The following is a 27,479-nucleotide window of genomic DNA, read 5'->3' as shown; positions in this document are numbered from 1 at the left end:
CTTAAAGCAAAATGGAGGTGAATGGGGAGGTTCCTCATCAGACAAAGCTGCTGAGGAAAGTTTAGATAAGACTAGCACATTGTTTTTGAGGGGATGGGAGGGAGAGTACACATCCCTAATTCTAAACTTCCCTGAAGAGTTTACACTCTTGACATGCTGATCTTATAAAAACACAGTGCTTATTTTACTTCTTTTTAAAAGTAGCTCAACAAAGCTGTTATGTTTTTCCTATCAAACTTTGTGTCTTAGAGGCTTTGTACCTCCAATTCCATTTTGCAGTTGGTTTCCCACACCCCACCTTTTAAAGTCTACTTTCCAGTAGGCTTATGAGATCACCGTGTGTGTTTGTGTTCATGTGTCCCTCCGCCCACCCCCACATCAACTTCCCAACGCCTGGACCAATATGAACCAAATCGAGTAGAGTTGTAGGAACATCTCAATGGCATAGTTTCTGATGATGTAATCCACCCCAATCCAAGATGGTGAATGCATAAACCTTTGAGGTGCAAGTGGGCTAACTTGTGAACCGCCTAACCAATTTGAACCAAATTTGCTACAACTGTAGGAACGCATAGGGATGCCCTAATGTGATGATGTCATTCACTACAGTTCAAGATGGCAGCAGTGTGAACATCTGAGGTGCAAGCGGTTTAATTTGTGCACTGACTAACCAATTTAAACCAACTAAGGTACAGTTGCAGTGAGTGACTCATAGGGACACGTCAACAGTGTAGTTTGTGATTATGTCATCCACATCGATTCAAGGTGGCAGATGCTAAACTTTTGAGATGCAAGTGGGCTAACTTGTGACCTGCTTAACCAATGTGAACCAAATTTGCTACCACTGTAGGAACACATAAGGATGCCCTAATGGCATGGTGTATGATGATGTCAACCACTCAAATTCAAAATGGTGGCTGCCTGAACATCTGAGGCAAAAGTGGGCTAATTTGTGGACTGCCTAACCCATCTGAACCAAATTGGGTACAGCTGCAGTGAGTGACACACAGGGACACCTCAACGGCATAGTTTGTGATGATGTCATCCACACTGATTTAAGATGGCAGACGCGTAAACTTCTGAGGCGCAAGGTACTTTGCTAACAAGATCTCCTGTATTCGGGCCGACTTGGACTCCACTGTTTTCATAGGGTCTATGGAGGAGGTGTCCAGCGATCCCTCTTGCAGTATTAGATTGGATCAGTTTCAATCTGTGATTCCTGAGGATGTGGACAAGCTGCTTGGGGCGGTGTGGCCTACCACCTGTTCTCTGGATCCTTGCCCGACTTGGCTGTTTCTTTCTATCAGGGAGATTGTTGGAGGTGGCCTAGTTAATATCATAAATGCATCACTGAGGGTGGTAGGGTGCCCCCTTGTCTGAAGGAGGCATTGGTTAGACCACTCCTAAAGAAGCCTTCCCTGGATCCCTTAGCGATGGATAGTTACAGGATAGTTACCAATTTCCCTTGGTTGGGCAAGGTGATTGAGAGGGTGATGGCCGACCAGCTCCAGGCAGTCTTGGAGGAAACTGATTATCTAGACCCATTTCAAACTGGCTTTAGAGCTGGCTATGGGATTGAGACAGCCTTGGTTGGCCTGATGGATGACCTTTACCGGGGAATTGACAGAGGGAGTGTGACTCTGCAAGTTCTTCTGGATCTCTTGGGCAGTGTTCGATACCATTGACCATGGTATTCTTCTGGGGAGTTGGGGATAAGGGGCACTGCTTTGCAATGGTTCCGCTCCTATCTCTCGGGTGGATTCCAGATGGTGGAGCTTGGTGACAGGTGCTCCTCAAAACTGGAGCTGTTATATGGAGTTCCCCAGGGCTCCATTCTGTCACCAATGTTTTTTTAATATCTACATGAAACCGCTGGGTGAGGTCATCAGGAGATTTGGTGTTGGGTGTTATCAGTATGCTGATGACACCCAAATCTACTTCTCCTTTTTATCTTCAGGAAATGGCACTCATTCTCTAAATGCCTGCCTACCGGCAGTAATGGACTAAATGAGGGATAGCAAATTGAAGCTGAATCCCAGAAAGACAGAGGTGCTCATTGTGGGCACTCAGAATCTGAAGGGTGAGTTAAATCTTCCTGTGTACTCCCCCAGAAGGAGCAGGTGCACAGCTTGGGAGTACTCCTGGACCCAGGCCTCACCCTGGTATCTCAGGTGGAGGCCATGGCCAGGAGTGCTTTCTATCAGCTTCGGCTGATTCGACAGCTGCGCCCATTCCTTGAAGAGGATGACCTCAAAACAGTGGTGCATCAGCTGGTAACCTCCCGGCTCAACTATTGCAATGTGCTCTACGTGGGGCTACCTTTGTACATAGTCCAGAAATTTCAGCTGGTTCAGAATGCGGCAGCCAGATTGGTTTCTGGGGCAACCTGGAGAGACCATATTATGCCTGTTTTAACTGTTAACTTGTTTTAATTGTAAACCGCCCTTGTTGTAAACCGCCCTGAGCCATTTTGGAAGGGCGCTATATAAAAACAAACAAACTAATGCACTAACTTGTGGACAGACTAACTGATTTGAACCAAATTTGGAACAGCTGTATGGACACATAGGGATGCCCCAATGGTGTCGTTTGTGATGATGCCATCCACCCCAATCCAAGATGGCAGATGCATGAACATTTGAGGTGCAGGAGATATAACTTGTGGACCTCAATTTGAACCAAATTTAGTCCAGTTGTAGAGACAGTGAAAGGAAAGTAGGCTGATTAGTTCTTACTAGAGCAACTTGTTTTTAACCTGCCATGCACACATAAGCCGCCAAGATGTCAACTAAGTCCAATTGAGTCAATGCTACTTTCTCCATGTAGCTATGGCCACAATACACATCATTTTAGAGAGTGTACTGGACCCATATGCTACAGCCACAGAGAGAGTTTTCTTCATATCACAAGGAGTTGCCTTTAGTTAAACAAACTTATTTGAACAAGTATTGGTAGAATTATTTCCATGCCAATTAAACCCTGGAAAGGGATGATACACTGCACCAACAAGCCACAGCTAAAGCAGAAATTATATCCCTGAGGAAACCAAAGACCAACTTCCTTAATGACTCATAATGATTAGTATTGATAATCATTATCAATCAGGGTGGATTTGATTTAAATCAAACTGATTTAAATAACGATTTAAATCATGATTTAAATCACTAGCAGGGTGGATAAAAATAAAAAAAATCTGATTTAAATAAAAAAAATTGGAATTTTTTGATTTAAATTGGATTTTTTTGATTTAAATTGGATTTTTTTGATTTAAATTGGATTTTTTTTATTTTTATCCACCCTGCTAGTGATTTAAATCGTGATTTAAATCGTGATTTAAATCAGTTTGATTTAAATCAAATCCACCCTGTTATCAATAATAATATTAATACTCCCTATTCCAAGTATCCACCAGGACACCGACAGAATCACTGGCAGAACCAATTCTAAAACCCTTCAAGTCCTCTTGGAATCCAACTGTATATCCAGCAGCCTTCTCTGATGGACCATCCTAGCAGGTCCACAACCCCTGCAGGGATATGCTGTGACTGTGAAACCAATCTTAACCAGGTAGTGGTCCATCCATGACAACAGGGAAACTACAGGATCCCCCACCCATGAAACTCCACCCTAATTCAAACAAAAGAGCAAATTGAGCATGCAGTCAGCAACATGCATTGGTCCTGGAACTAATTGGTATAGGTTCATTGGTATCATGGCTGCTAAGAAAAAGCCAGCCCTAAAGTGGACATTGAAGTCCCTCAGCACTAAGAGCCTGGGAGACTCCAACACCAACTCCAATACCAGCTCTGTCAGCTCAATTATGGAGTAGGCTGGGCAGGGGAATGGGCAGTACACCAATAGAATATCTTATCTATCCCTATTTCCCAGCCTGACAAATATACACACAATATATGACAGCTGTCTCACAGGGATCCTGGTAAGGGAGATGTTACTTTTATGGACCACAGCCACTCCACACACACCTGCACACTTCCCCAAACTTGCTCCACAACAGAGTACCCTGATGGAAGAAGTTGTGCCCAAATTAGGCAACCAGCTTCCCCCAACAAGATCTCAGTTATACATGTCATGCCAGCTCCCTCATCCATGATCAAGTCCTGGATGATTTGGGTCTTATTCTGTACCAAGCTAGCATTGCAAAGAGCATGGATAGGTTCTGTGTGTTCCCTGAGGCCTGAAAGCTGGCAGGGCAGCTGGAAGTGGAAACAGTTATTAACTGATTTTCTTTCCCTTATAATGGCCCAGCTTCCCTGCCAGTACTGATTCTTCTATTTCCCACCATTACAGTAAGAACATAAGAACAGCCCTGCTGGATCAGGCCTAAGGCCTATCTAGTCCAGCGTCCTGTTTCACACAGTAGCACTCCAGTTCCCCCCGAAAAGCCTACAAGGAATAACTGAGGGCATTCCCTCTCTCCTGCTGTTGCTCCCCTGTAACTGGTATTTAAAGACATCTTGCCTCTTGAGGCTGGAGGTGGCCTACAGCCACCAAACTAGTAGCCATTGATAGTTCTGTCCTCTATGAATTTGTCTAAGCCCCCTTTAAAGCCGTCCAAGCTGGTGGCCATCACCACATCCTGCAGCAGAGAATTCCATAGATTAATTATATAGTGTGTGAAGACGTACTTCCCTTTTTCAGTCCTAAATTTCCCAGCCTTCAGTTTCTTTGGATGACCCTTGGTTCTAGTATTGTGTGTGAGAGAGAGAAATCTCTCTGTGTCCACTCTCTCTACTCCATACATAATTTTGTACACCTCTTTCATGTCTCCCAATAGTCACCTCTTTTCCACACTAAAAAGCCCCAGATGCTGTCACCTTGCCCCATAAGGAAGGTGCTGAGCTGGATGGACCAAGGGTTTGACTCAGTATAGGGCAGTTTCCTATGTTCCTGCCTGTGTTCCTAGGGCTAAACCCAGTCCCCAGGCACAGATGTATGTATCTTTATGTATTCATTATGTAAATGTAAAATAAATGTTAAAAAAAATACATGATTTATATTTCTAGAAATTACTCTTCATCAACAATTGATCACATAATTTTGAAAATGGAATATACTTTTCACTCTGTAAATTGAAGCCCACAATCTAAAATAAAAATCAAGTAACCTTTTACATGAATTAAATGAATCCTCTGGTAGAGCTGCCACCAGTCTCCAATAAGACAAAATTAACACCAAAACCTTCCTTGTTCTATCAAGAAGCAAGGCAAACTCAACATATAGCCAAAACGCCTTAAAACCATTTTGGAGTATGTAGCTGGAGCAGGCACATAGGGAGATAGAACGGAGCATGCTTCCAGCTAGATCAAGTTTAAAACAATCAATCAAAAGCTAGATTATTTAAGCAGATATAAAAAGTAGGACAGTCCATAGGCAAACAAAGCAAAATGGTAAAAATGCACAAGCGAGATAACTTTCTTCCTGTCTGGTGTTAGACAGGAGGCTTGGTAGCTCTTAGGTGGTCTCAAATTACCGTTCAGAGAGCAAAAGCTTGCATCATTGTGAAATCTACACATTTCCAGGAACCATGCGACCTGGTCTCAGCTAACAAAGTTAAACTAACACCAAAGTAGCATGTTTGAAAGAGCAATTTCAAGAGTCCCTCCTCTCACCTAACGAGGCTAACTATCCCCTCTTGGAGATAGGCAAAACAATCAAAAGCAATGGCGGTTTACTGCATAGGCAATATATTTTGGGGAGCGGCATCTGGATGGAAACTTAATTCTTTTTTCCCCTACCTTTAAAAATGCTGTTGTGTAGCGGCAGAGGCTCCGCCCACCTCCTAAACCATCACAGGAGATGTGGTCGGGCACTGGAGGACTGCAGCAAAAGAGGTCCTCCCTCAAGCCCGGCTTACTCACAAATGACACAGAGCAGGAGATTTCGGGTATCTGTGTGTGCACGTGCAGAGGCCCGAAATTGCCCACTCTGTGTCATTTGCAAGTAAGCTGGGCTTGAGGGAGGACCTATTTCATCACCATCATCCAGGACCCAACCTCATTTCCTGTGATGATAGGAGGTGGGCAGAGCCTCTGCCGCTACACAGCGGCATTTTAAAAGGATGGGGTGGGGGGAAGAATTAAGTTTCCTTCCCCCACAAGCCCCCTTACTCTTGTCCCTGGGGTGGCAAATATTTGGCCTCTCTGTCAATACCTGCATGTGGATTTGCCCAGTCTATGTTAGGGAAATTGAAGCCCCAATTATTACAGCTCTGCCTCTCTTTGACGCCTCTCTGATTTGCTTCTCCATCTCCAGGTCACTCTCAATGTTTTGATCTGGAGGGCGATATCATGTTCCTATTAACACAAGTAACATGTTAAGTAGTATCTGCCCCAGAGTTGTTGAATGCACCCCTACACACACACACACACACACACACGACCAAACATACCTATAAGTAGCCTGGCACAACTAGCAGTGTGCAGAAAACCAGATTTGCCAGTTTGGCTCTAATCCAGACTGGATTCGAGCCAACCCAGCCTGGCTCAGTTTTGGCCCAGGGATTTCCCTTTACCAGTATAGGGCAGGGGGGCTTTCTTACATATAGAGGGGGTGGGAGTGGGAGGGAAGTAAAAATGTACTTATGAGCCATGGTGGTGGCCACAGGCATGGGGGGGGGCTGCAGAGGTGATGGTGGCTCCCCCCACCCCCACTGGCCTCCCGCTGAGTAGCCTGGGCCAGTTCAGTCCTGGTTTGGGCCTTCATACAGACATGGAGATCACTGAAAGGGCCTCTACGCATGGCCTGAACTGGTCCCAAACTAGGCCTGAACTTGCCTGGATACTCAGGGGGAGGCCGCCACCACCTCCCCACAGCTGCCGCAGCCCATACTTGTAAGTTTGCTTTTACTCCCCTCCCATCAGAGCTCCCTGAAGGGAGAGCGGGATATAAGTAAATAAATAAAATAAAATAAAAATAAAAAATATTGGAAAGCCCCCCACCTGTACTGATAAAAAGGAATCCTCATCGGATTCCCCTTTACCAGTATAGCTCTGAGCTGGCTCGGTTCAGACCAGGCCCGATTTGGCTCAAACTCTGACCATCTGAGGCCGTTCTGGTTCAACCCCGACCTGTCAAGGCCAGCTCCAATTGAGCTGGCTCGCACAACCCTAAGCACAACCCAGTAAAAATGGAAGACTGACAAGGCTCCAATCCAAACTCCCAGGCTCAGCTTAATCTCTCTCTTCCCAAATATAACCTCCCCCAGATCTTAGCCCCACACCAGCCCAGCACCAAAGACTGCCCCCCTTTGGCATCTGCCTGCAGGCAGTCCACCTGCCATGCATCTGGCACACCTCCTTCCTTTTACTATTAAATATATATACCATTATGGAGCAATATATCTAGTTAAGTAAAGAGAAGATAATACTCCAACCAACTGCCCAACACTATAAGATTTAACACACACAATACAGCACTCCTAACACTAAATGTTACTAAGGGATAAGCTGACACACATAACACACAACACTATGTTGAAAATGAAAACAAAGGAGGACAGTAGCACTTCTGTGTGCAGCCTTCTTTAGCCATAGTGTAGCGTAGCAATAAATAAATAAATAAATAAATAAATAAAATCAACTGCCATTCACAGGGGTAGCCAGGCAAATAGCTTCTAAATGCAATAATTATAAAGCCACCTCCAACCTAAGCCAGTAGCACTGGAATTTCATAAGGATAATCCACTCAGTTAAGTTTCTTGCCCCATTGAACCCTGCCACCACAAAGCCTTTATCTTTGATTCTATTAAATGGAGAAAAAAATTACCATACCAATTCAGCACAGTTTATCACTGCAAGATTCAAACAAAAATCCCATTTCTCTATTGCAAAGCCACTCACAGGTTTAGAGAGGGCATTCATTCTCCCCCTCCCAGCCTCCCTAATATCAAATGAGCATGGGGGAGCATAGAACCATCACACATACATAACACAGCATCTAAGAAATCCATTAGTGGCTATTTGGTTGGTAGTTATTACTAGAAGGATTCAGTGTCAAACAGCAGGAATAATTTACTTCTACTTTAGCTGTAATTCTCAGTCTGTTTATACATAAACCTATTTGATCATAGGGCTGGGTTGCTGGAGTTTTTGTTTCAGTGTTTTGTAGTCTCAACTATTTATTTTAATATGTTCAAACAGCATACAATTAAGCTAAATTCAAATATGCACTTATAAACAGATCGCAATTTATCAATTTATAAATGAATCCATTCTTTAAAAAACCATGTAAACAGATTTAAGGGGGGAAGCAGAGGTATACCAAATTTACCAGACTCTAGAAAAGGATATTTAGATGCAGTGACGTGTCTATACATACAAAGATTATAATCATTCAGACAATGGTTTTTCCTGTGACACACTCTATGGATGTGAAAGTTGGACTTCGAAGAAGCAAGACAGAAGAAGTCTTCATGCTTTTGAACTCTGGTACTGGAGAAGACTTTTGAGGATATCGTGGACAGCCAGGAAAACAAACAAATGGATCCTAGAACAAATCAACCTAGAATTTTCACTCAAGGCACAAATGACCAGGCTCAAACTATCATACTTCAGACACATTATGCGAAGACCCAACTCCCTTGAGAAGTCCATGATGCAGGGGAAAGTTGAAGGAAAGAGAAGAAGAGGACAACCAGCAGCAAGGTGGATGGACTCGATTACGACAGCAATGGATGTACCACTGAGAGACCTTAAAGGCCAAGTTGAAGACAGATCATCCTGGAGAGAATCTATCTATGTGGTTGCTAAGAGTTGACACCAACTTGAGAGCACTTAAATCAATCAAGCAAAAGATGACTGTGAATTTAAGATGACTACCCTAAAAAAAGAAGGTTATATCTGTATTTATCCAAAAGGCAGAGAACCCTGAATTGAAGATGACACCATCAAAAAAGAAAATCTTATACTGGACACAAAAAGTTTCCCCCCCCTCATATACAATAACAGTAATCAATATACAATAAAGATATATTTCTGCACATTAAGAAATGCCCTCCCCCACATAATTGCCAGTGCTTTCAGAAGGAGCAGTACATCTCACTGTTTTCCTGTGTGGACTGGGAGTGTATGTTCACAAATGCCTCTCTCTCTCTCTCTCTCTCTCTCTCTCTCTCTCTCTCTCTCTCTCTCTCAATAGCTACTATAGATTCAGTGGCTAAACCACTTTTGAGAGGCATCCTAAAGACAGCCTCTACCATGTACTCTCCTGGTGTTAGTGGACAAGGCAGGGAATTCTGCAGAGAAGAGAGAACAGAGCATGGGGAGGAGACAGGAGAGATTAAATCTAGTTGTCATTCTCTTGACACAACAAAACCAAGTCATCTTACTTTGAAAAGGTCCACCACCCTCCTTGTTTGCTGTGGACAGTGGTCACCCTACTTTGAATTCCACACCCCCACCCACCCCAGATTCCCTGGTAATGCCTGAGAAGCACAAGGGCTATCCTCATGCTGGAGTCTCCAAGGGTAAAGGAAAGAGTGTGGATGTGCACGGACCGGTCCAGAGGCCATTTTAAAGGCCTCCGGACTGGTCCAGACCTGGGGCCAGTTCGATGCTGGGGGGGGGGGGATGGGCCTTTAAGGTGAGGGAGGGTGTACTCACCCCTCCCGCCGCTTTCCCCCCTCCAGCACTCCCATTTTCTAAAGCATTTGGGGCAGCAGGGTACCTCCCTGCCACCCCTTCCCCCATTACTCAGCAAAAGGCTTCAAAAGCCTGACTGTGCGTGTGCATATTGCGTGTGTGTCACGTCTGTGCATCACGTGTGTACGTACGTCAGACATGTGTGTGCGTACACACGCAAAGTACGCACGTGACACACAGACATGATGCGCGTGCGCGATGTGCGCATGTGCAGTCAGGCTTTTGAAGCCTTTTTCCAAGGAACAGGGGAAGAAGAGGCAGGGACGTACCCTGCCACCCCAAATGCTTTAAAAAATGGGAGTGCTGGAGGGAGGAAAGTGGCAGGAGGGGTAAGTACACCCTCCCCCGCCCTTAAAGAGCCTCCCTCCCCAATGCCATACCACGGAGGTGCAGTTCCGTGCACACCACTAGACCTCTCCACTGTTTTACACACACCACTCCTGGTGTGAATTCAAATTGCCCCCAACCCTCCCACAGCATCTTCAAGCATGTTTTCTTGTCTCTAGACCAGGGTTGCTTAACTTCGGCCATCCTGCAGATGTAGGCCTACAGCTCCCATAGTCCCTGGCTATTGGACACTGTGGCTGAGGATTAAGTGAGTTGCACTCCAAAATAGCTTGGCGGGGGGAGGGGGCAAAGTTGAGCAGGCCTGCAGTAGAGTCATCTAGACTCATCTTGCCCTCTTGCCTGTGGTGCACAGTCAGTTCCTCCATCCCTTCCTGCTCACTGCAGGCATCCACCCCCTGTGCCATCTCAGGCCCCAGACCATTTAGACCAGGCTTCGCCAAACTGCAGCCCTCCAGATGTTGCTGAACTACAACTTCCAGCATACCCAGCCACAAAAAATTGTGTCTAGGGATGCTGGGAGTTGTAGTTCAGCAACATCTTGAGGGCCGCAGTTTTGGGAAGCCTGATTTAGACCAACCAGAGAAAGAAGAGGGGGAAAGCTGAGGAGGAGAGGAAGGTTCACCTGTTGTTGCTAGTGGCTGATGTTTACTTCTGAGTAAGCAACTGCAGATCTTGGTGAAAGCACAGGTCAGGGTAAGAGCCCCAAGTGGGGTTTACTTTTGAATAAGCACATCCTGCAGAGCTTCGTGAAAGTGTGTTTTCTCCGAGTTCCGAAGCTGCTTACTCGGAAGTAAATCCTACTTGGAACTTCTTTTTAATGAAGCGTCTCTGTGACTGTAACTTTGAAGATGCATTTGAACCTTTTCCTCTGTGGAAATCAATTGATTTGATTGCTTTTTAGTTTTGATCGGATCATTCCCTCCACACAGCACTCCAGTCGCTTCTATATTTATGCAGGAGTAAGTCCTACTGAGTGCAACACTCACTCCTAAGTATGTATGACTATTAACCTCTCCCAATTTCTTCCTTGACCACAGCATGACAAGGAGGTACAGTCCTTCTGCCTCTGAAGCAGCTAATAGCGCCTGAGAAGAATGCTTGCCAAGCTCAGGCAGGAGGAAGAGGCTTTCCGGCATGCATGCACACTCTCCAGGACTCAGGGGTATGGCAAGGAGGAGCCCTGGCTCTGTGGGGCTGCAGCCACTGCCTCTCCGAGTCACTCCCAAGGCTCCTGGTCACAGCTGGCTGACCCAGCAGGGAATCCTTGCATGAGCATTTAAGGTGACTTTATGAAGAACTTGGGGCGGGGGGGACTCATCCTGGATTTGGCTAAATATGGTAGTAACTTTTTAAAAGAAAGTAAATCAACACATAGGTTTATACATAACTGGTTGTGCTGGCAGAGCATCATTATATTCAACAAATACAATGAAAGGTAATCAAGGCTGCAATCCTGTGCGCACTTACCTAGGATAAAGCCCCACTGAACTGAATAGCATTTAAAAATGCATATGACTGGGCTGCATGTGACTATATAGAGCAAAATATATATTACATGTGAATGTGTCTGGAGCCTCATTGCCTTTTAAAACTCCCCCAAACTTCCATCTCTGGGTGGTTTACAACAACATCAAAGAGAAAAAGCTGAAGACCTTAAAACAAATTAAAGCCACAGTCCAGTTTAAAAGCTTGGGTGAAAAAATAAGTCTAGAGACTATTTAAAAGTTGTCAGAGATGGGGAGGCTCTTATTTCAGCAGGGAGCACGTTCCAGTGTCTCGGGCCAACAACAGGGATGGCCCATCGCTGCGTAGACACCAGACAAGCCAGTGGCAACTGCAGAAAGACCTTAATGGCATGCAAAGAGGAGAAAAATACTGGTGTTGTGGAATGCAAGGTCATTTTGAGACATCAGAGTGCTACAGGATATAAATCATTCGAAATTGATTTCATTAAGATCCTGATCGTATCTCAGAAAACAGCAGCCCCCAGCCATCCTGTGTGTGTCTGAATCACCTCCAAATGCAATAGTGAGAAATAACCTTTGTTATTCCCTTAAAGAGTCCACAGAAGATGCTGCAAGAAAAGAAGTCAGTCTTAGGTCAGCTGCTTCACTTTACGAGTCCTGAGAATGATCCTATCTGTGAAAGAAGCTAGCTGCTATTAATGCTAATTTAATGGTATGCTATTACGCAGTGCTACAGCCCCTCTATCTGGTAACAGCCAGCAATCAAGCCGCAGTTCATAATGAGCTAGAACTCTAGAGTTTCAGACAGAGAGAGAGAGAGAGAGAGAGAGAGAGAGAGAGAGAGAGAGAATGTTGTGAAATAGAAAATACTATCCGAAGCCATTTGAATGAGCCAGAGAATACATTCACAGTGTTAAAAGGGACCTTTCAGGTTCAAGGAGATCTTCCAATGCCTACAGAGCTTTTGAAAAATCATGTTTGTGTGTCAGCACAATGAAAGCAGAAGCTAAGCTTGCAGTAGCAACAATTTCTCTTGGGAGGATGCCACCATTAGGAAAAACAACTGCATATTCCTTTTTAGACCTTGAGTTATGGGTGTAGCACTTCAAATGTCTTAACCTTTTTCAATACAAGATACAACAACACCACTTAGGAAGGCACAACCAGAAACACTGACCAAGTAGAAGGCAGGGCACTCAGGACAGAACTATCTGAGATATATGGCTTCCAAGCCATGAAGGAATGTCAAATGGTGAACATACCAACACTATTTTACATTGTTCCTGAATGACCACAGGTAGACCCACAGGTGGTTAAATAGGTTGCTATGCCAGTCCGTGACTTGGTTCATTCCACAAGCACAAGCAGAGGAATGAACTGTACCATTTCAAACTGCAGGCAGGGGATACCACTTTTGAATGTCCCTCCATGTAAGAGACTCCTTGCAAACAGAAACCTAGCACAACTGGAAATATGGTGGGCCAGAACCTATATACACAGAGATTTTAAAGTAGGGAAACATTAAAAATTGTCTCACCACCTGCAGTTTGAAGTGGTATAGTTCATTGTACCACAGGTTTCGACCAAACCAACATGCCTATTGCAATTACCTATGGCACTTCTAAAAGACCGACAGTAGTTCATTTAAGGTAGAGACTGTGGAACATACCAGGTCACAACAGCAGCCTCAAATTCACAATTTTACTTGTTTTCTTTCTTCCACATATACTGACTGTATATACCATTCTACCTGTAATTTTTAAAAAACGGTGTTCTATATCAGACCTAAAACCAGTATGTCTGCAGTTTCTACACAAACCCATTAAATGAGACTTTACATGAATTTAAAGTGTCAAACAAAAACAAAAACACAAGGACAGGAGCTCGGTCCAAAAATAAATTTGCCACCTTTCCCAGTGAGGAAAGAGAAGGAAAACAGAAGAAGAAGGGGGTGGGTGGGAGACAGCCAGTGATAATTTGTATAGAATGACTGGTTGAAAGGAACATGTATTTTTAAACTGCCCAGTACTTAACATTGTGGAAGTTCTGGAAATAAAATGGCTGGTTGAGTACAACAATTATGCCTACAATATATCAGAACTACAGTACTTAGGATTTATATAGTGCTTTTTAGAGATTCAAAGGCATAAGAAGCGGCCATATACTGAGTCAGACCATAGGTCCATCTAGCTCAGTCTTGTCTACACAGACTGGCAGCGGCTTCTCTAAGGTTGCAGGCAGGAATCTCTCTCAGCCCTATCTTGGAGATGCCAGGGAGGGAACTTTGTGTACATTTGACCTTCGCGTACATTTAACATCCCAATATGGTAAGCCAGCATTATTATCCCCATGGTGCAAGTGAGGAAGGTTTGAGAGATGGTAGCTTGTCTCAGGCCATATGAAGTCTGTTCATATGCACATTTCTCTAAAGTAAGTCTCACTGAGCTCAGTGAGGCTTACTCCCAAGTAAGTATACTTTGGGATTATAGCCTTTGTGAGGTGATGGCAAAGAAAGATAGCTGATATCAGGCCCAAGTGCTCTGACTGACATACTGGCTCTCATTTCTAAATAGTCTCCAGACCCAAAGATTATGTTCTTAATAATCTTAAGAAGTTCACAGCAGTGAGAAAACATGCAGCAGTTCTGTCTCCTGATGCTGTACTCAAATGAATGGTTTCCGTGTCCTTCTCTTCCACCTGCAGACAAAGACAACTTCTAATATTATCCCAGAGCAGCCAGGCAAAATGGGCACTTGGAGCAATAATCTAGGAGACCACGCCTTTGCTGCACATTCTCTCATTTAACCAGCACTCATAAAGAAGGTTGCTGCTGGATCCTCACCTGGAAAAGATGCCAATATATTTAATTGTATTGAGTGAGACTCCAGCTTCTGTGCTAAGTTCTTACTCCATTTCCCGCCTCACCAACCTCCTTTTCTTCCTGCTACAGGGCAATATCACAATGCTACCCAGGGGAAAGGAGGGAGGATGAGAGGACCAATCAAGGAACAGCGTGAGAGGCATAATAGTTGCAACCTTGCTCAGTAATCAGAGCTAGCATTCCAGGCAGCTTCTGTTTGTTTGTTTTTTAAATGCTTGTATGTATCCTAAGAGTGCAGAATTTTGACTGTTTCTGAAGCCACCCAGAGTCCTTTTTCAGAGGAAGCAGTTTTTGTGTGGACAAAATCTCCTGAAACATGTGATTAATCCCCTCTGAAGAGCACTCCTCCCCACCTTTTTAATTATGCAGCTTACAGTGAAATAAGGATATAAAACAAAAACACCAAACAGACACACACACACCCCAAATCATTGCATCCTTCTGTTCTGGCAATTGGCTATGAGGAGGAAATACTGGTCACACGTGCTACACAACACATGGAAAGACACAGGCATCTTCTCCAGATGAGAACCTGGCAACCCTGCTCTTAAAGCTACAGGCATAGGCTTTGGGTTAAATGAACAATCCTAATCACGGATGAAACAAGGTTTTCAGCTGTAAACATGAAAACACAATAGAATTCTTATGAGATATGACCCACAAACAAGCAATTTAGCAAACTATTCCATTCAAGTGTGCCCTTGTATTGCTTCCATTTTTCAGTGTGCAGGCCAAGAATATAGAATCAGCCTTTAAGGCCTTAGGGCCAAACTAGACATGATGTGGAAGACTCAGGAAGTACCAAAAAAACCCCACAGTTTTTGTTTTTTCCTTTAATGGTAATGGGGGGTTGTTTTTCCTTTAATTGTAATGTGGGGTGTCCAAAATTTGTTTGGAACAATGGCTGAGGGGTGCTTAATCCATTCTCTGAAGGCTTTATCCTCCCCCAGCAGATTTTTCACCTGAAAAGGAAAAGATATGTAGACCTTATATTTTTCCCCTAAGCAGTAAGGGAAAACCAATTTCAATCAGACAACAGGCCTGTAGGGAAAGGGTTTTATTTTTCATCCCCTTGTGTGCTACTCTAATGAAATTCACCCCCCCCCACACACACACACCTCACAACTATATTATAGGAAAAACAAAAACTATCAGGCGACACTGCTTGTCTCTCTCACATCACATCCAGTTTGACCCTTAATCTTTATGCTTCATATATAGGCTGAGCCCATTATATAGCCAGGCTTTGTTTGAGACAGTTTACTGTTCCAGGTGGCTGCACTACACAATTCTAGGATTACTTGCAGTATCCTAGAATATGCTATGAGATGTTCCAAGAACTGTACCTTAGCATCTTCTGTAACAATGCAAGGCATCCTGGGGCATATCTTTCAGCTTGCTTGCAGTTCTGTTGGTACCCTTAAAATATCCCAAGTAGAACATTTGGATAGTTGAGGTAACTGGACAGTATGCTGAGCCTGGAGCACACTGTCCAAAGCACTCCAAGAAACAACATAGTGTTGATAAGGAGGGGCTAAGCACAAGAAATTGTAAGGTTTGGTGCATGGCCTAATAGGGGTGTGCACGGAACTGGCTGATCCAGTTCAGTTTGAGTTCAAACCGGACCAGGCCAGTTCGGTCCGGCACCCCCTTGAACCCACCCACTCCAGTTCAGTTCGGTCCGGGGGCGGTCACGATTTTTTAAAAAAATTATTTTAAAAACAACAACACCCTACCCCCTCCAGGGGTGTTGTCTGAGGAGGAGGTGGGGTGTGTGTGTGTGTGTGTCCGTGGAGAGTCCTCCTCCCACTGCTGGCCTCCTTTCTGTCCAAAACCAGCCCATCCCAGGGCACACAGAGGCCCATTGCACAGGTATGGAGGCCCCCCAAATGGCCACCACACTGGGGGGGGGAAGGGCCCGAACAGGCCAAAGAATGGCTGGATGGGCCAGTTTTGGACAGAAGGGAGGCTGGCGGGGGAAGGGGAACCTTCACAGACACCCCTCCCATCTGTCACCTTGGAGAACACCCCCAGAGGGGGTAAGTTTAAAAAAATTAATTAAAACAACAACTCATGAACGGGCCGGGGGGAAGTTTCAGTCTGGGATCAGACCGAACAGGGGGTGGTTCAGTTCGACCCCGAACCATTGAACCTGTTTGCACATCCCTAGGACCCAGTGTTGCACCAAGTCATGGAATGTAGGGTAAAGCTATTAATATGAAGGGCTGGAACTATAGATAGGGTCAAGCATTGTTCATAATGGATCCCACTGAGTTCTGAGACATAGAGAAATATTGCTCCCCATCAGAGGTTCCTGCAGTATAGAGAGACCCTCCATTCTGAATCCAGCCTAATGACAGGCATTTTATTATTTAATAATACTAGCAAGCTCAGGTTACTTCCAAAGTCTGAAGTACAGGAAGGAGGAGGAGAAAAGGGAAAAGAAAAAAGATGACTTCATGGTCTTTGCAGGACGGAATGACCATGCACTCGAAAATTAATGACTGTTTCCTATAGACTCATTAATATTTAATAAGGCAATTTCCAATATTTAGAATTCAGGGGAGTGTTCACTTGGTAAAGTGCTTTTATCATCCTTATCTCATTCATCTTTACAACAGTCCTACAAGGTACATCCTACATCCTGTTTTCCCCAGTTTGGAAAACTGAGGCTGAAGTTACCTACCCCACACAGGGACTGAGCAAGTACTTCACTTGCCCAGTTTGCCAAGGTCATTTAGTGCATCCATTATTTACACTGAGAATGGAACACAGATCTCCCAGGTCCAGGCTCTCTGCACATGGTGCACCAAACCACCCTCACTTCTTCATTTTAATTTTGTTCAATAAACTATCAAAAGTAAATCCCAACCAATGGTAAACATTCAACAGAGGCATTTCTGTTACACTTTATGAAACATGATCATGTTTCCAGTGTTCTCCTTCACTCTGTGGCTTCTTATTTTTGCTCCTCCCTCTGTTATTCTTATTGATTTATATGCAGCTTTTCACTGAAAAATCCTCAAAGCAGGTTAGATAGAAAAAGAATAAGGAGATGATCACTGTTTGGCTGGGGATTCTGCGAGTTGTAGTCAACAACATCTGGGAATCCCTGTTAGAGGAAACACTGGAGATGATGCCCTGTTCCTAAAGGGCTCACCTCACAATCTAAAAAGAAACACCCCACCCAGAGGAAACCAGCAGCAGCAATTGGGAGAGATTCTGTCCTGGGGTCCAATAAGGATAGTTGCCAATTGCCAAAATGTAGATTCTACTGTAAGCAACTTGGGACAGAAACTTGTTTCTTTTGTGTTGTTTAGGCTTATATTACTGCAAAACGTGGCACACACATTAGCAGTGCTGTACATATACTAATACCATAACTGAATAAGATTGTGTTTTATAAGGAAAAGGCTGCAACTTTATAATAAAGACTTCCCCTTGAACCCGAGGGAGCCATGGCCCATCAGAGGAGACAGTTCAGAGCTCCTTGGTCTGATAGTCTGATCTGATATAAGGCAGCATCATATGTTCATAATTTGTTCTAGACAACAATTTCACTGTGCATTTTTCAAGAAGGTATAACTCAACATTGGCAACAATATTTATATGGATGTGTGTTATGTATGAGAAAGAGATGGGGTGGGGAGAGATTTCTACTCGACATTCAACAATGTAAAATAAATGCCTTCGGGTGCTCAGGGTCTAATCCACTGTCCAATGAAAGAAATGCATTGGCTTTAATTTGTATTTGATCAAGGTCTCAACACATTGCTAAATGAGGTGTCAACTGAATTGGGAGGTGTTTTATGGGCTGTGAAAGGAGCAGACTTCCAGTAGGGTTTGTCTTGGCCTCCAAGAGATTTATGTTCTGTGTAAACCTCTTTGGTGATCATTCCCCTCAGTCCTGTCATCAATATTTAAAACTGTCTATCTCATTAAAGTACGTTATCTAATAAAACAGCACTGAACCTAAAATATTTGATACCCCCTCCCCTTGCAAATGCATGTGCCAACGTTGATGCCATAATGCTCTAAATAGTCATAATAATCATATTTAATCCTATCTATCTATCGCCACATAATGGTGCAGTGGGGAAGTAACTTGCCTAGGGAGCAAGAGGTTGCTGGTTTGAATCCCTGCTGGTATGTTTCCTAGACTATGGGAAACACCTATATCGGGCAGCAGCGATATTTGAAGATGCTGAAAGGCATCATCTCAGACTGCGTGGGAGGAGGCAATGGTAAACCACTCCTGTATTCTACCAAAGTAAGCCACAGGGCTCTGTGGGTGCCAGGAGTCGACACCAACTTGCCACAACTCTACAACTCTTTCTTTCTTTGATTTTTATTTTGTATTTTTGGTGTGTGTGTGTGTGTGTGTGTGTGTGTGTGTGTGTGTGTGAGAGAGAGAGAGAGAGAGAGAGAGAGAGAGAGAGAGAGAGAGAGAGGGGTCCAAACCTTTTTTTTCTTTGTTGCACACTTAAAAGTCCAATATGCCACCATCATGCTTTAGCATTTACAATACCACATCACACAAACTAACGTAAAACCAAAAACTGAAGCAATGACAGGGATATGCAGGTGAAGGAGTGGGTCTATACTGATGAGTGCTGATCGATTGCTCAGTGGCTCCCATTAATTCCCGGCAGAGGGGGAGCAAATGAGCTGCAATCTAGGAACCAGCTGAGAGAAGACAAAACCTGCTCCATTGCCCAGATACTGGACTCCCCAGGAGCAGGTTTAACCCTATCTCAGTGATGCCTCTAAGTGCACTTCTTTCTCCCTTTAAAATGAATGGCTGCCATTTTCTCCAGTATGGAAAAATAAAGCACTGCACACTGCAGTGAAAGCAAAACCTCCCAACCAGCCATGATAATGGGTGGCTCAGCCTCCATCAACAGGGATCCCATATTGTGTGTATGGGGCTGTGGGATGTGTCTATATGCACTCTTTGCAAACTGTTCTTTGCAAACCTTCCTTCCAACCTACACACATCCCACTGATCACAACAATTAGCATTTTGCTAGTTGCACCTAATTGGTAATAATGGGTAAACTTCATATTTCTGAATGAGGACCAAAAGAAAATTAAGTCATCCCAGGAAGCAGCTCATACACATAGAAAGAGCTCCCTGTTGCATTTCTCAAAAGGGTATTGATGACAAGTTCTGTAACATCTCTCTACTTTGGCTCTTCTGCATTATGTGATCCAGCATTGGCTGCTGCTCTGAGTTTCTCTGCCATACATTTAAACAATAGGGAGCAGTTTCACTGCACTGATGAGTTCTTGCAGGATATCTAATCTAAGTATAAAATTTCAGTCTTACAGAGCAACAAAGTCACAGTAGAACAGAAAATACTTAGAGGGGAGAAAATCAGGCTATCAACCCGTCAGCTTCTTAAGTCAGTTGACAGTGTTGCTTCTGTCTGATTAAATAGACTCATTACCAGATTAAATACTACATGCCAACCACAGGTGATAGTCCAAAAGAAGGTTACACCTTTTTAAATTAAACAGCTCAGGTAAGTTTCTGGAAAATCAAATTGCTGCACATCACTTGATTCAGGAGATGCAGGGACATAGATTGTACCAATGACAACACTAATAAGGGATGCTTGGCATTTAAAACGAATGATCAATTTTTAATCTCCAGTGAATGAATCCATTGATCAATCTATGGATGTGATCAATGCTTGCAGCCCTAGAAAAGCATGCATCCAAAAATTCACATCAATTTGTTTTATGAATTATAAACTACAGTTTTAGCAGAGGAAAAGATGTGGACTCCCTTTTAATTAATCTTCCATCCCTCCCTCTCCCCCAAAGCTTCCTTTAGGGATTCAAGCCCAACCCCTTGAATTGCTCTCTCTTCTGCAATGTAGAGGAAAGAGAGTCATCACACCAGCCAGTGGACTTTACCCTCCAGTGCCATAACTAGTCATGCCTATGTTGAGGACAAGGAAATATTCATTGTATTTGTATACAGACCTGGATGGGTGGACAGTTTTCTAGTTCTATACCACTCTATTCCCCCCTTAAACTGGCACTGGGGCAGGTTAAAAATGGTTGCAGGCTTTTAATGATGCTGATGCTGGAACTCCAAGTTTCCACTCTTCAGATGGATTGCTCACTCCTGCTCAGAAGTTGTTACATAAAGATGCAGCCAGCTACTGTTGTCCAGGGCCATATGTTTTCCATTTTCTCTTCCCCCACCAGAAGTCTAAAGGCTGAATGTACTTCCCTGTGTGAAGATACACACACAGCTACAGTGAAAGGATGCAGTGATGCTGTATAGCCTGACCTGCTGCTCTTACCAAGTCTCCAGACAGGAGACATTGTATTAACATTATTATCACAATAATTTCCACTGTCTTGTAGGATCACTGAAGCCCCTTTTGTGTCTCTGTCCAGATTGTGTCCAGGTCAAGTGTTCTTATTACCACACCCAAGGAACACTACGGTTACCTTCCCAGCAGCTACAACTACTTTCTTCCATCTTTCTGATGACACTGTCTGCACTATACATAGTCAGGTTTGTGGCCCTAAAGGGAAGTCAAGAAACTTCAGAGTCAGCAACTTGTTTGTTTCCACTCCATGTGCCACAGGTTAGGGGTCCCATGGCCCCTTATGATGTTATGCCATGTTGAAAGCTTCTGCTGCAGTTGATGGCCTAAAGAATAACATTTGAGCAGATTTATGAATGATGCCCAAGAAGTCCATTGCAGGTTGTTTATGTTTGCTACTAATAAATGGTAGATAGTGAATGAATGGCTCTTCATTGTTCAAAACAGCTGTCAGAGTAAACAGCTTGCCACTGAGAGCTTACTGAAAAACAATCTTCCCCAAGAACACCAACCAAAGTCCCAAATATCATTTCACATAATCTCATATCAAAGAAACTCCTCCAAACACAACAAAGAGATATACGCAGGGCCCTTCTTACACTATGAAACCTCTCTCCATTTTCTATCATTGTAATCATCATGGTTTTTCTCACGTTACCTTGGGAATTGTGGTTTGTCGAATTCCCTTAGAAATCCAGAGCCCTTTCCTCTCACAGAACTACAATTCCCAAAGTTCTCCAAGCAGAGGGGGAATCACGGTTAAACCAATTTTAAGCTGGAAGTGTGGAGAGGCCTGTGAATGTAGGAACCATTCAGAGACTCAATTTCTGTTTTCTTAATCTACATTCCTACAGCCCACACTGCTTTCATGCCTTTGATTACTTAATGAAAGACAACCTAAGTCACTGCAAATGAAGGCTCTTTTCTAAATATATCATAGCCAAGTGGGCTAGTACATCTTTGCCTTCTATATGTGTCTTTCCAATCCAGATGATCTATCAGACGAATCTGCACAAGCAGGGCACCAAACAGTGTCATATACACATTCATGTCCACACAGTTCTTCAGGAGCCAAGCCTTTATTTTATTTTATTTTATTTTATTTTATTTTATTTTATGTTAAATAAACAAGAGTAAAATTCATGGGAAGAGAAGGACCAGGTTACTGAGTCTGGTAGCTAATTTTTTTAAATGAAACTGGTATTCCTTTTATCTATTTCCTCCTTCCTACAAAAGGCCTTTTAAAAAGAGAGATCAAAGATTAAAGTGAGCACAAGATGCAGATAACAAGTCACAGGGTCAGCAGCTATAACCCCATGTTAGCTGTCCACCATGGAACGATTACAATATTGCTTCTACTCTGTACTGTAACCTGATAGAAAGATTATCTGAATCGCAACATTGTACAGCTTTGTAGGGGGAAGGGGAGGGAGAGGAATTCCACATGCCCTATAAATTCCAATCCTTTTTTATGTAATCTATTTAATCTCCCGTTAATGATAATCATGAGCTATCAATGTGCTCAAACAGGGTCAATTTCTGGTGGGTTTGCACTTCTAGTATTTTGTGCTTTGACAAAACTAGATGGGGGTGGGAAAGAGAGAGGGGACACCCTGATCTGCCCTCTGATTTAAATAGTTCAATTAGCAAGATCTGGATCGCTTGCAAAAATAAACAGTCCTTGATCACATATGTGAAGGGGGGGTGCATATGAGAGAGAGAGATTGAATTAGTTAGGGTGGGGAGTAGATCTTGCCAGCTGACAGTCATGTATTAAGCAGGTTCTATAATCTAAGAACTAGGATGGCAGGATAGAAAATTATAGAGGATTTTCCAGCCTCCTTGCAAATCAGGGGGGAAAAGATAGATGAGAATAAGAGAAGGAAATAGACTGCAAGGTAGCATTTCCAAATTTCACAGCACCCTGCCTGTCCACTATCCCTCAGTATAGCATTGGAGCCACACAAAATCAATGCAGTTGGAAAATGCCAGATAGGTTTCTGCTCTGAAGGAGCTTTAACACAGGAGGGGGCACAGAATGAAAAATGAAGCAGTCTTGAGAGGGAAAGGGTGAGTGAAGAGGGGAAGGTGTTAGTACATTTCAGCCACAGCTTCATCCTCTGAAAAGAAACTGTCATCAATAGTTCCCCCCTTCCCTATCACAAAAAGGACACTCATCAAATGCAGCTTACAGCCTTTCAGTAGCCTCTTGTCCACTGACCAGAGGATATTACCTCTGATTGACCACCTCTAGTACCATATTGCATTGCAGCCTTGCTTTCAAGCCCCTCCCCCTCCTTCTTTCCCCAAATCAGCATCCTTTGGCTTGTACATATTGATTCTTCATCCCAAGGTGTGAGCATCAAATAGGTTTAAATGCATTTTTAAGGCAGCAAGACAGACAGACAGAAATCAGCAAACCCACCAGTGGCATAACCCCAAATTAGCATGCAAGAAGGAGGGGGCACAAGACAGGAAAATTACTTCAGATGTTATTCAGACTTCAACTGGATTAACATTATTTAAGTAAGAAGAATTAATGGAAGAACCAAGAGCATCTCTAGTGGCTTCCTACACTGAATTAAGGGAAGGAAAAGGGACACCAGTCTATTACTATAACCACATAGGTTTTTTGTTTAAATAGCAGCACCCAGAAGTTGCTTCACCAGAGAGATGATGTTTGTCCTAGATAACCTTCACAGGAGATTGTACAATCTAACTCATTTTCAAATGGGAAAGGGGGTAGGGGTGGGAGTTAGACTCTGTATAGAGGGGTTTGAGGTGGGAGGACATACAGATCTATACATACAGACATTCATACAAATACACACACACCCCATTGACGCACACATTTGATCAGGCTGGAGCTAGCATCAAAGGGAGAGAGGCGACTTCCCTGAGCTGATGCATATATTCATGGGGTGTGCTCTTCTCCATTCTCCTGAAATGGAACTGGCACTCATGATTTTGCAACAGTGGAGCAAGAGAAGAGGTGGTGGATCTGTGGAGTTAGAGAGCATTTCTAAAAAGGGGAAGGGGAAGGCTTGTATAGGAGGCTAACACTCTCTCTCTCTCTCTCTCTCTCTCTCTCTCTCTCTCTCTCTCTTTCCCCCCCAACAGTCCTGAGCACAATCTAAGCAAGACTCCAGTCCAAAGCACTTGTCCTCATCAGTTTTCCGTTCTTTTTCTTCTCATCTCCCTAAAAGCCACAGAATCATCAAGGTCAGCATCTTTCGAGAGACACCTAGGTAGATTAACCGCCCCTGAAAGGGCCCCCAGCTACCTCCAACCTCATAATTCTTCTTCTGTCTTTGAATCATTGTGTTCTTTTCAAAAATGTGTCTAGCGTGGGGTGGAAAGGGGAGCAAAGTGGGAGATGAAGATTGGTGCCTCTCTATCCCAGTCTTGTCTTGGGAATGAACTCCACCTCCAATGGCTGCTACAAAGACAGGTTGCACCTCCATCATCACAACAAGCTCCTACCTAAAAGGGAGGAAAGGGGGTGGGCGGTGGGTTGGGTTGTGCCTGAAGGATCTGGAGTAAGCAGAAAACAAGACAGAAACTTCCAGGGAGCCGCTAACCCAACCGCTGGCAGCGCACTGAGCGGCCCTGTGGCTGACACACACCACACTAGAACCGTGCAAACATCTAGAAAAGCCTTCAACCCAAGCCCTGTTCACAGGGAAAGAGCGCCGCTTTCCCCAAAGGAAGGGGCAAACCTCCCCCTACTGACAAAGCGAGAAGTTTTGTTGCACTCACGGTATTTGGGGCTCGTGTTGGCCTCTGGCGTGGTGGTGGTGGTGCTGGCCTCTTGGAAGGGCGATAAGGTCCACGATGGAGCGGAGTCCTGAAGATAGGTCTTGTAGGAGGAGGTAGTGTATGCCGCAGTGGGCCAGATGGGCAGGGGCTGGGTCCCAGGGGTGCCAGGCGCCGGGCGGGAGATCAGGATGGTGGTGCTGAAAGGGACGGTGGAGGTGGCAAGGACGGTCGGGGGCATAACCGTGTGGCGCGCCGTGGTGGATCTCGGCGGGTTGGACCGGATAGGGCCCCGCGTGCCCGGGAAGCGGGTGGGCGCCCTGGTCATGGTGGTGAGGCGGGTACTTATCCGATTGGGTGTCCTCGAGGTGGCGGCAGCGGCGGTGGTGGTGGCCGTGGTAGTCTCCATGCTCTTGGGCGGCGTGGTGGGCTTGGAGAGGAAGATGGGGTCCTGCTCCATCCCTTTGGAATCCATTAGCTCAGTGGGCACGTACTCCTTGACGGAGCCCACCACGATCCACTTGAGCAGCATCAGGCTGAGCCCCAAGCCCACGAAGCCGATGAAGAGGGGCACCACGCACAGCCACGTCTGCTGACGGTTCCACACGATGCAGTCGCTACAACGCACCTCGCGGGCCGCGGGATCGGGGCCCCCATCGCCGTCCGCAGGACCCCCGGCTCCAGCCGCCGCCCCCTCCTCGGCAGCAGCTGCAGCACCAGGCGGCGAGGCGACCCCTTCGCTCATCCTCCTAGGTGCCTTTCACACCCTCCCCCGGGGGAAAGAAAAGGCATCGGGGGGGAGGGAGCAGCATGCGGAGCAAAAGAGGGTGGGAGGCTGGGGAGGGGGTGCTAAGGCGAGAGAGAAAGAGAGAGAAAATAGGAAGATCCGACGGAAGGGAGGGGGCAGCGGCCGTCAGTTACCAAAAGGACATTTCTCCATTCAAGATCTAGATATTCTACCCCCCGTCATCATATACACACACACACGCATTCACACAACCGGTGCTGAATCAGCTGAAATGGCCAAGCTCTCCCCATCCTCGAGCAGCAGCAGCCGAAGTATCCTCCTTTTGCCACCGGTTCCCCCCTTCCTTCCTTTGCCAAACGAAGAAAGCCCCGCGTTTCTCCCCCCCCCAACCCCCACCAAGCACAAATCAGCAGTCCCCAAGAATTCAATCCGCCTCCTAGACGAAGACAGGTTTTCCTCGGTATTTTAGCCCAAAGATCCGCATTCAGCAGCAATCACGAAGCCCAGGTCTCCATACAGAAGAGGGAGAGGAGGAGGAGGAGGGGAGGGGAAAAAACTCCCTCGGCTGCTGATTTGGGGTGATGTCCCCTTTCTCCCCCTCAAGAAGCGGCGGCGGCGGCGGACGGACCAGCAGCGGCGGCGGCGGCAGCAACATTCCTCGGCTGCTTCGCTTTTTCTTTCTCTCCCCCCCCCCTTCCGAGGCGACGGAGCAGCAAACTGCACCTGTTATTCAGCAGCCCTGCAGCCAACCCTTGGACAGCACTTTAAAGAGGAGAGACCAATCCGAAGGCAGAGCGGAGGGAAAGGAGAGAGAGGGAGCCTCGGCTGGAGAACCAGGAGCCGCCGCCACCACCAGCCCAGCATCCCTTCCAAGTCAAAACTACAGACGATTTTGGAATATTTCAACCCCCCAATAAAGCGTTGTATGCAGGACTTCCAAACGTTGCATCAAACGGCGGGCTGGGGTGGGGGGTGGGGGATCACACTCACGCCAAAAACTGAAAAGAAAGAAGGGAAAAAATGACCAAGTAATCTTCATCGGGAATAATCATCATCCCAGGCAACGAGACAAGGGAGGAGAGACAGAAATGTATGGAACCAGGCGGTTCTCCGAGCTCCTTTGCAGCTTTCAGTGCTATTGTGTATTCCTATTGCAGTATATGGAGGTGGTGGGGGAGAGAAAAGGGGGGAGCGGCGACTGCTGGCTTGGCAAGGAAACCACCTCCCCCTCTCTCAAGCCAAATGGTGGTTTCTTTAATGCGCACAAAGATAAATAAATGATCCGGGCAAACCCTCGCGGGCGGGGCGGGGGCTGCTGCTGCTGCTGCCGCCGCCGCCACCGCCTGCCTGGTTGTTGTTGCTCGATTTCTAATCGGATCCCTCCCAGCCGAGGCTCCGGTTTTGGGAAGTCTACTGCTCCCGCCTCCCGCTGCAGCTGCATGGCAAAAGGGACATGTGTGTGTGGAGAGGGAGGAGCCAGGAGGGCGGAGGCGGCGACACCTTTGGCGTGGAATTCCTAGTACCAAAGCGGATTTCTGCAGAGCAATTTAATTCATTAACACATTCATTAATAACAGTAGTCACAAAAAGCAGGATGACACAGGGAGCTAGCTGGCTTTGTAGCAGGGTGCCTGCGAAGAGACTGGAGCTGTGAATCGGGAAAGTCTTGGCTGAAATCTCACCTTTCCTCTGAACTCACTGGGAGGCTTTAGGCCAACCCAACCCACCCTTCATTTAGGGATAATAGTACGGAGTAACCTACCTTTCTGGGTTGTATTGCATTCTGAAATACCATGACAACCTCCTCCATGATGACCAACAACAACAGCCATGATGATGATGATCACCACCAACAACCACCACCAACAAATCCTTGGTATGAAGAGTCTTGCAGGATCAGACTAAAGGTCCATCTAGTCCAGCATTCTGCTTCCAACAGTGGCCAAGCAGATGCTTACGGAAGTCTACATACAATCAGCAGAGCATGAAGGCAAGAGTCCTCTCCGATTCATTTTATGTCCCCAGTATCCGATTCATTTTATGTCCACAGAAGTATTAGATAGAGAGAGAGATGGAGATGAGCCATAGCTCAGTGGCATAAAACATGATCTGTATGCCAAAGGTCCCAGGTTCAATCCCTGGCATCTCCAGGTAGGGCGTGGAAAATTTGAAATCCTTTCTTGGGGAGCTGCCATCAGTCGGCATAAGGCAGCTACATATGTTCAAATATACTGCATGCAAACATGAAGGTGCTACCATAGCTGACAATTGATC

At 45.2% G+C, this 27,479-nt stretch overlaps 1 protein-coding gene across 3 annotated transcripts in view; it reads right to left on the bottom strand.

Annotated features, from left to right (window-relative positions):
- NRG3 (neuregulin 3) overlaps positions 1-26,527 on the bottom strand; it is a 1,024,900-nt gene extending 998,373 nt beyond the window's left edge. For 2 of the 3 annotated variants that reach the window (XM_053306234.1, XM_053306236.1), the window contains exon 1: positions 24,461-26,524. In XM_053306234.1, the coding sequence (XP_053162209.1) occupies positions 24,461-25,202 (742 nt within the window). In that variant the 5' untranslated portion in view covers positions 25,203-26,524. Of the gene's footprint in view, positions 1-24,460 lie in introns of all 3 variants that reach the window. The other variant, XM_053306235.1, reaches the window with a different exon arrangement.
- Between the last annotated feature and the right edge of the window lie 952 nt (positions 26,528-27,479).

Source organism: Hemicordylus capensis, chromosome 3 (assembly GCF_027244095.1).
Source record: "Hemicordylus capensis ecotype Gifberg chromosome 3, rHemCap1.1.pri, whole genome shotgun sequence".
NCBI lineage: Eukaryota > Metazoa > Chordata > Lepidosauria > Squamata > Cordylidae > Hemicordylus > Hemicordylus capensis.
The sequence above is the reverse complement of the archived record's forward strand: the minus strand, read 5'-3'. Positions and strand labels throughout refer to the sequence as shown.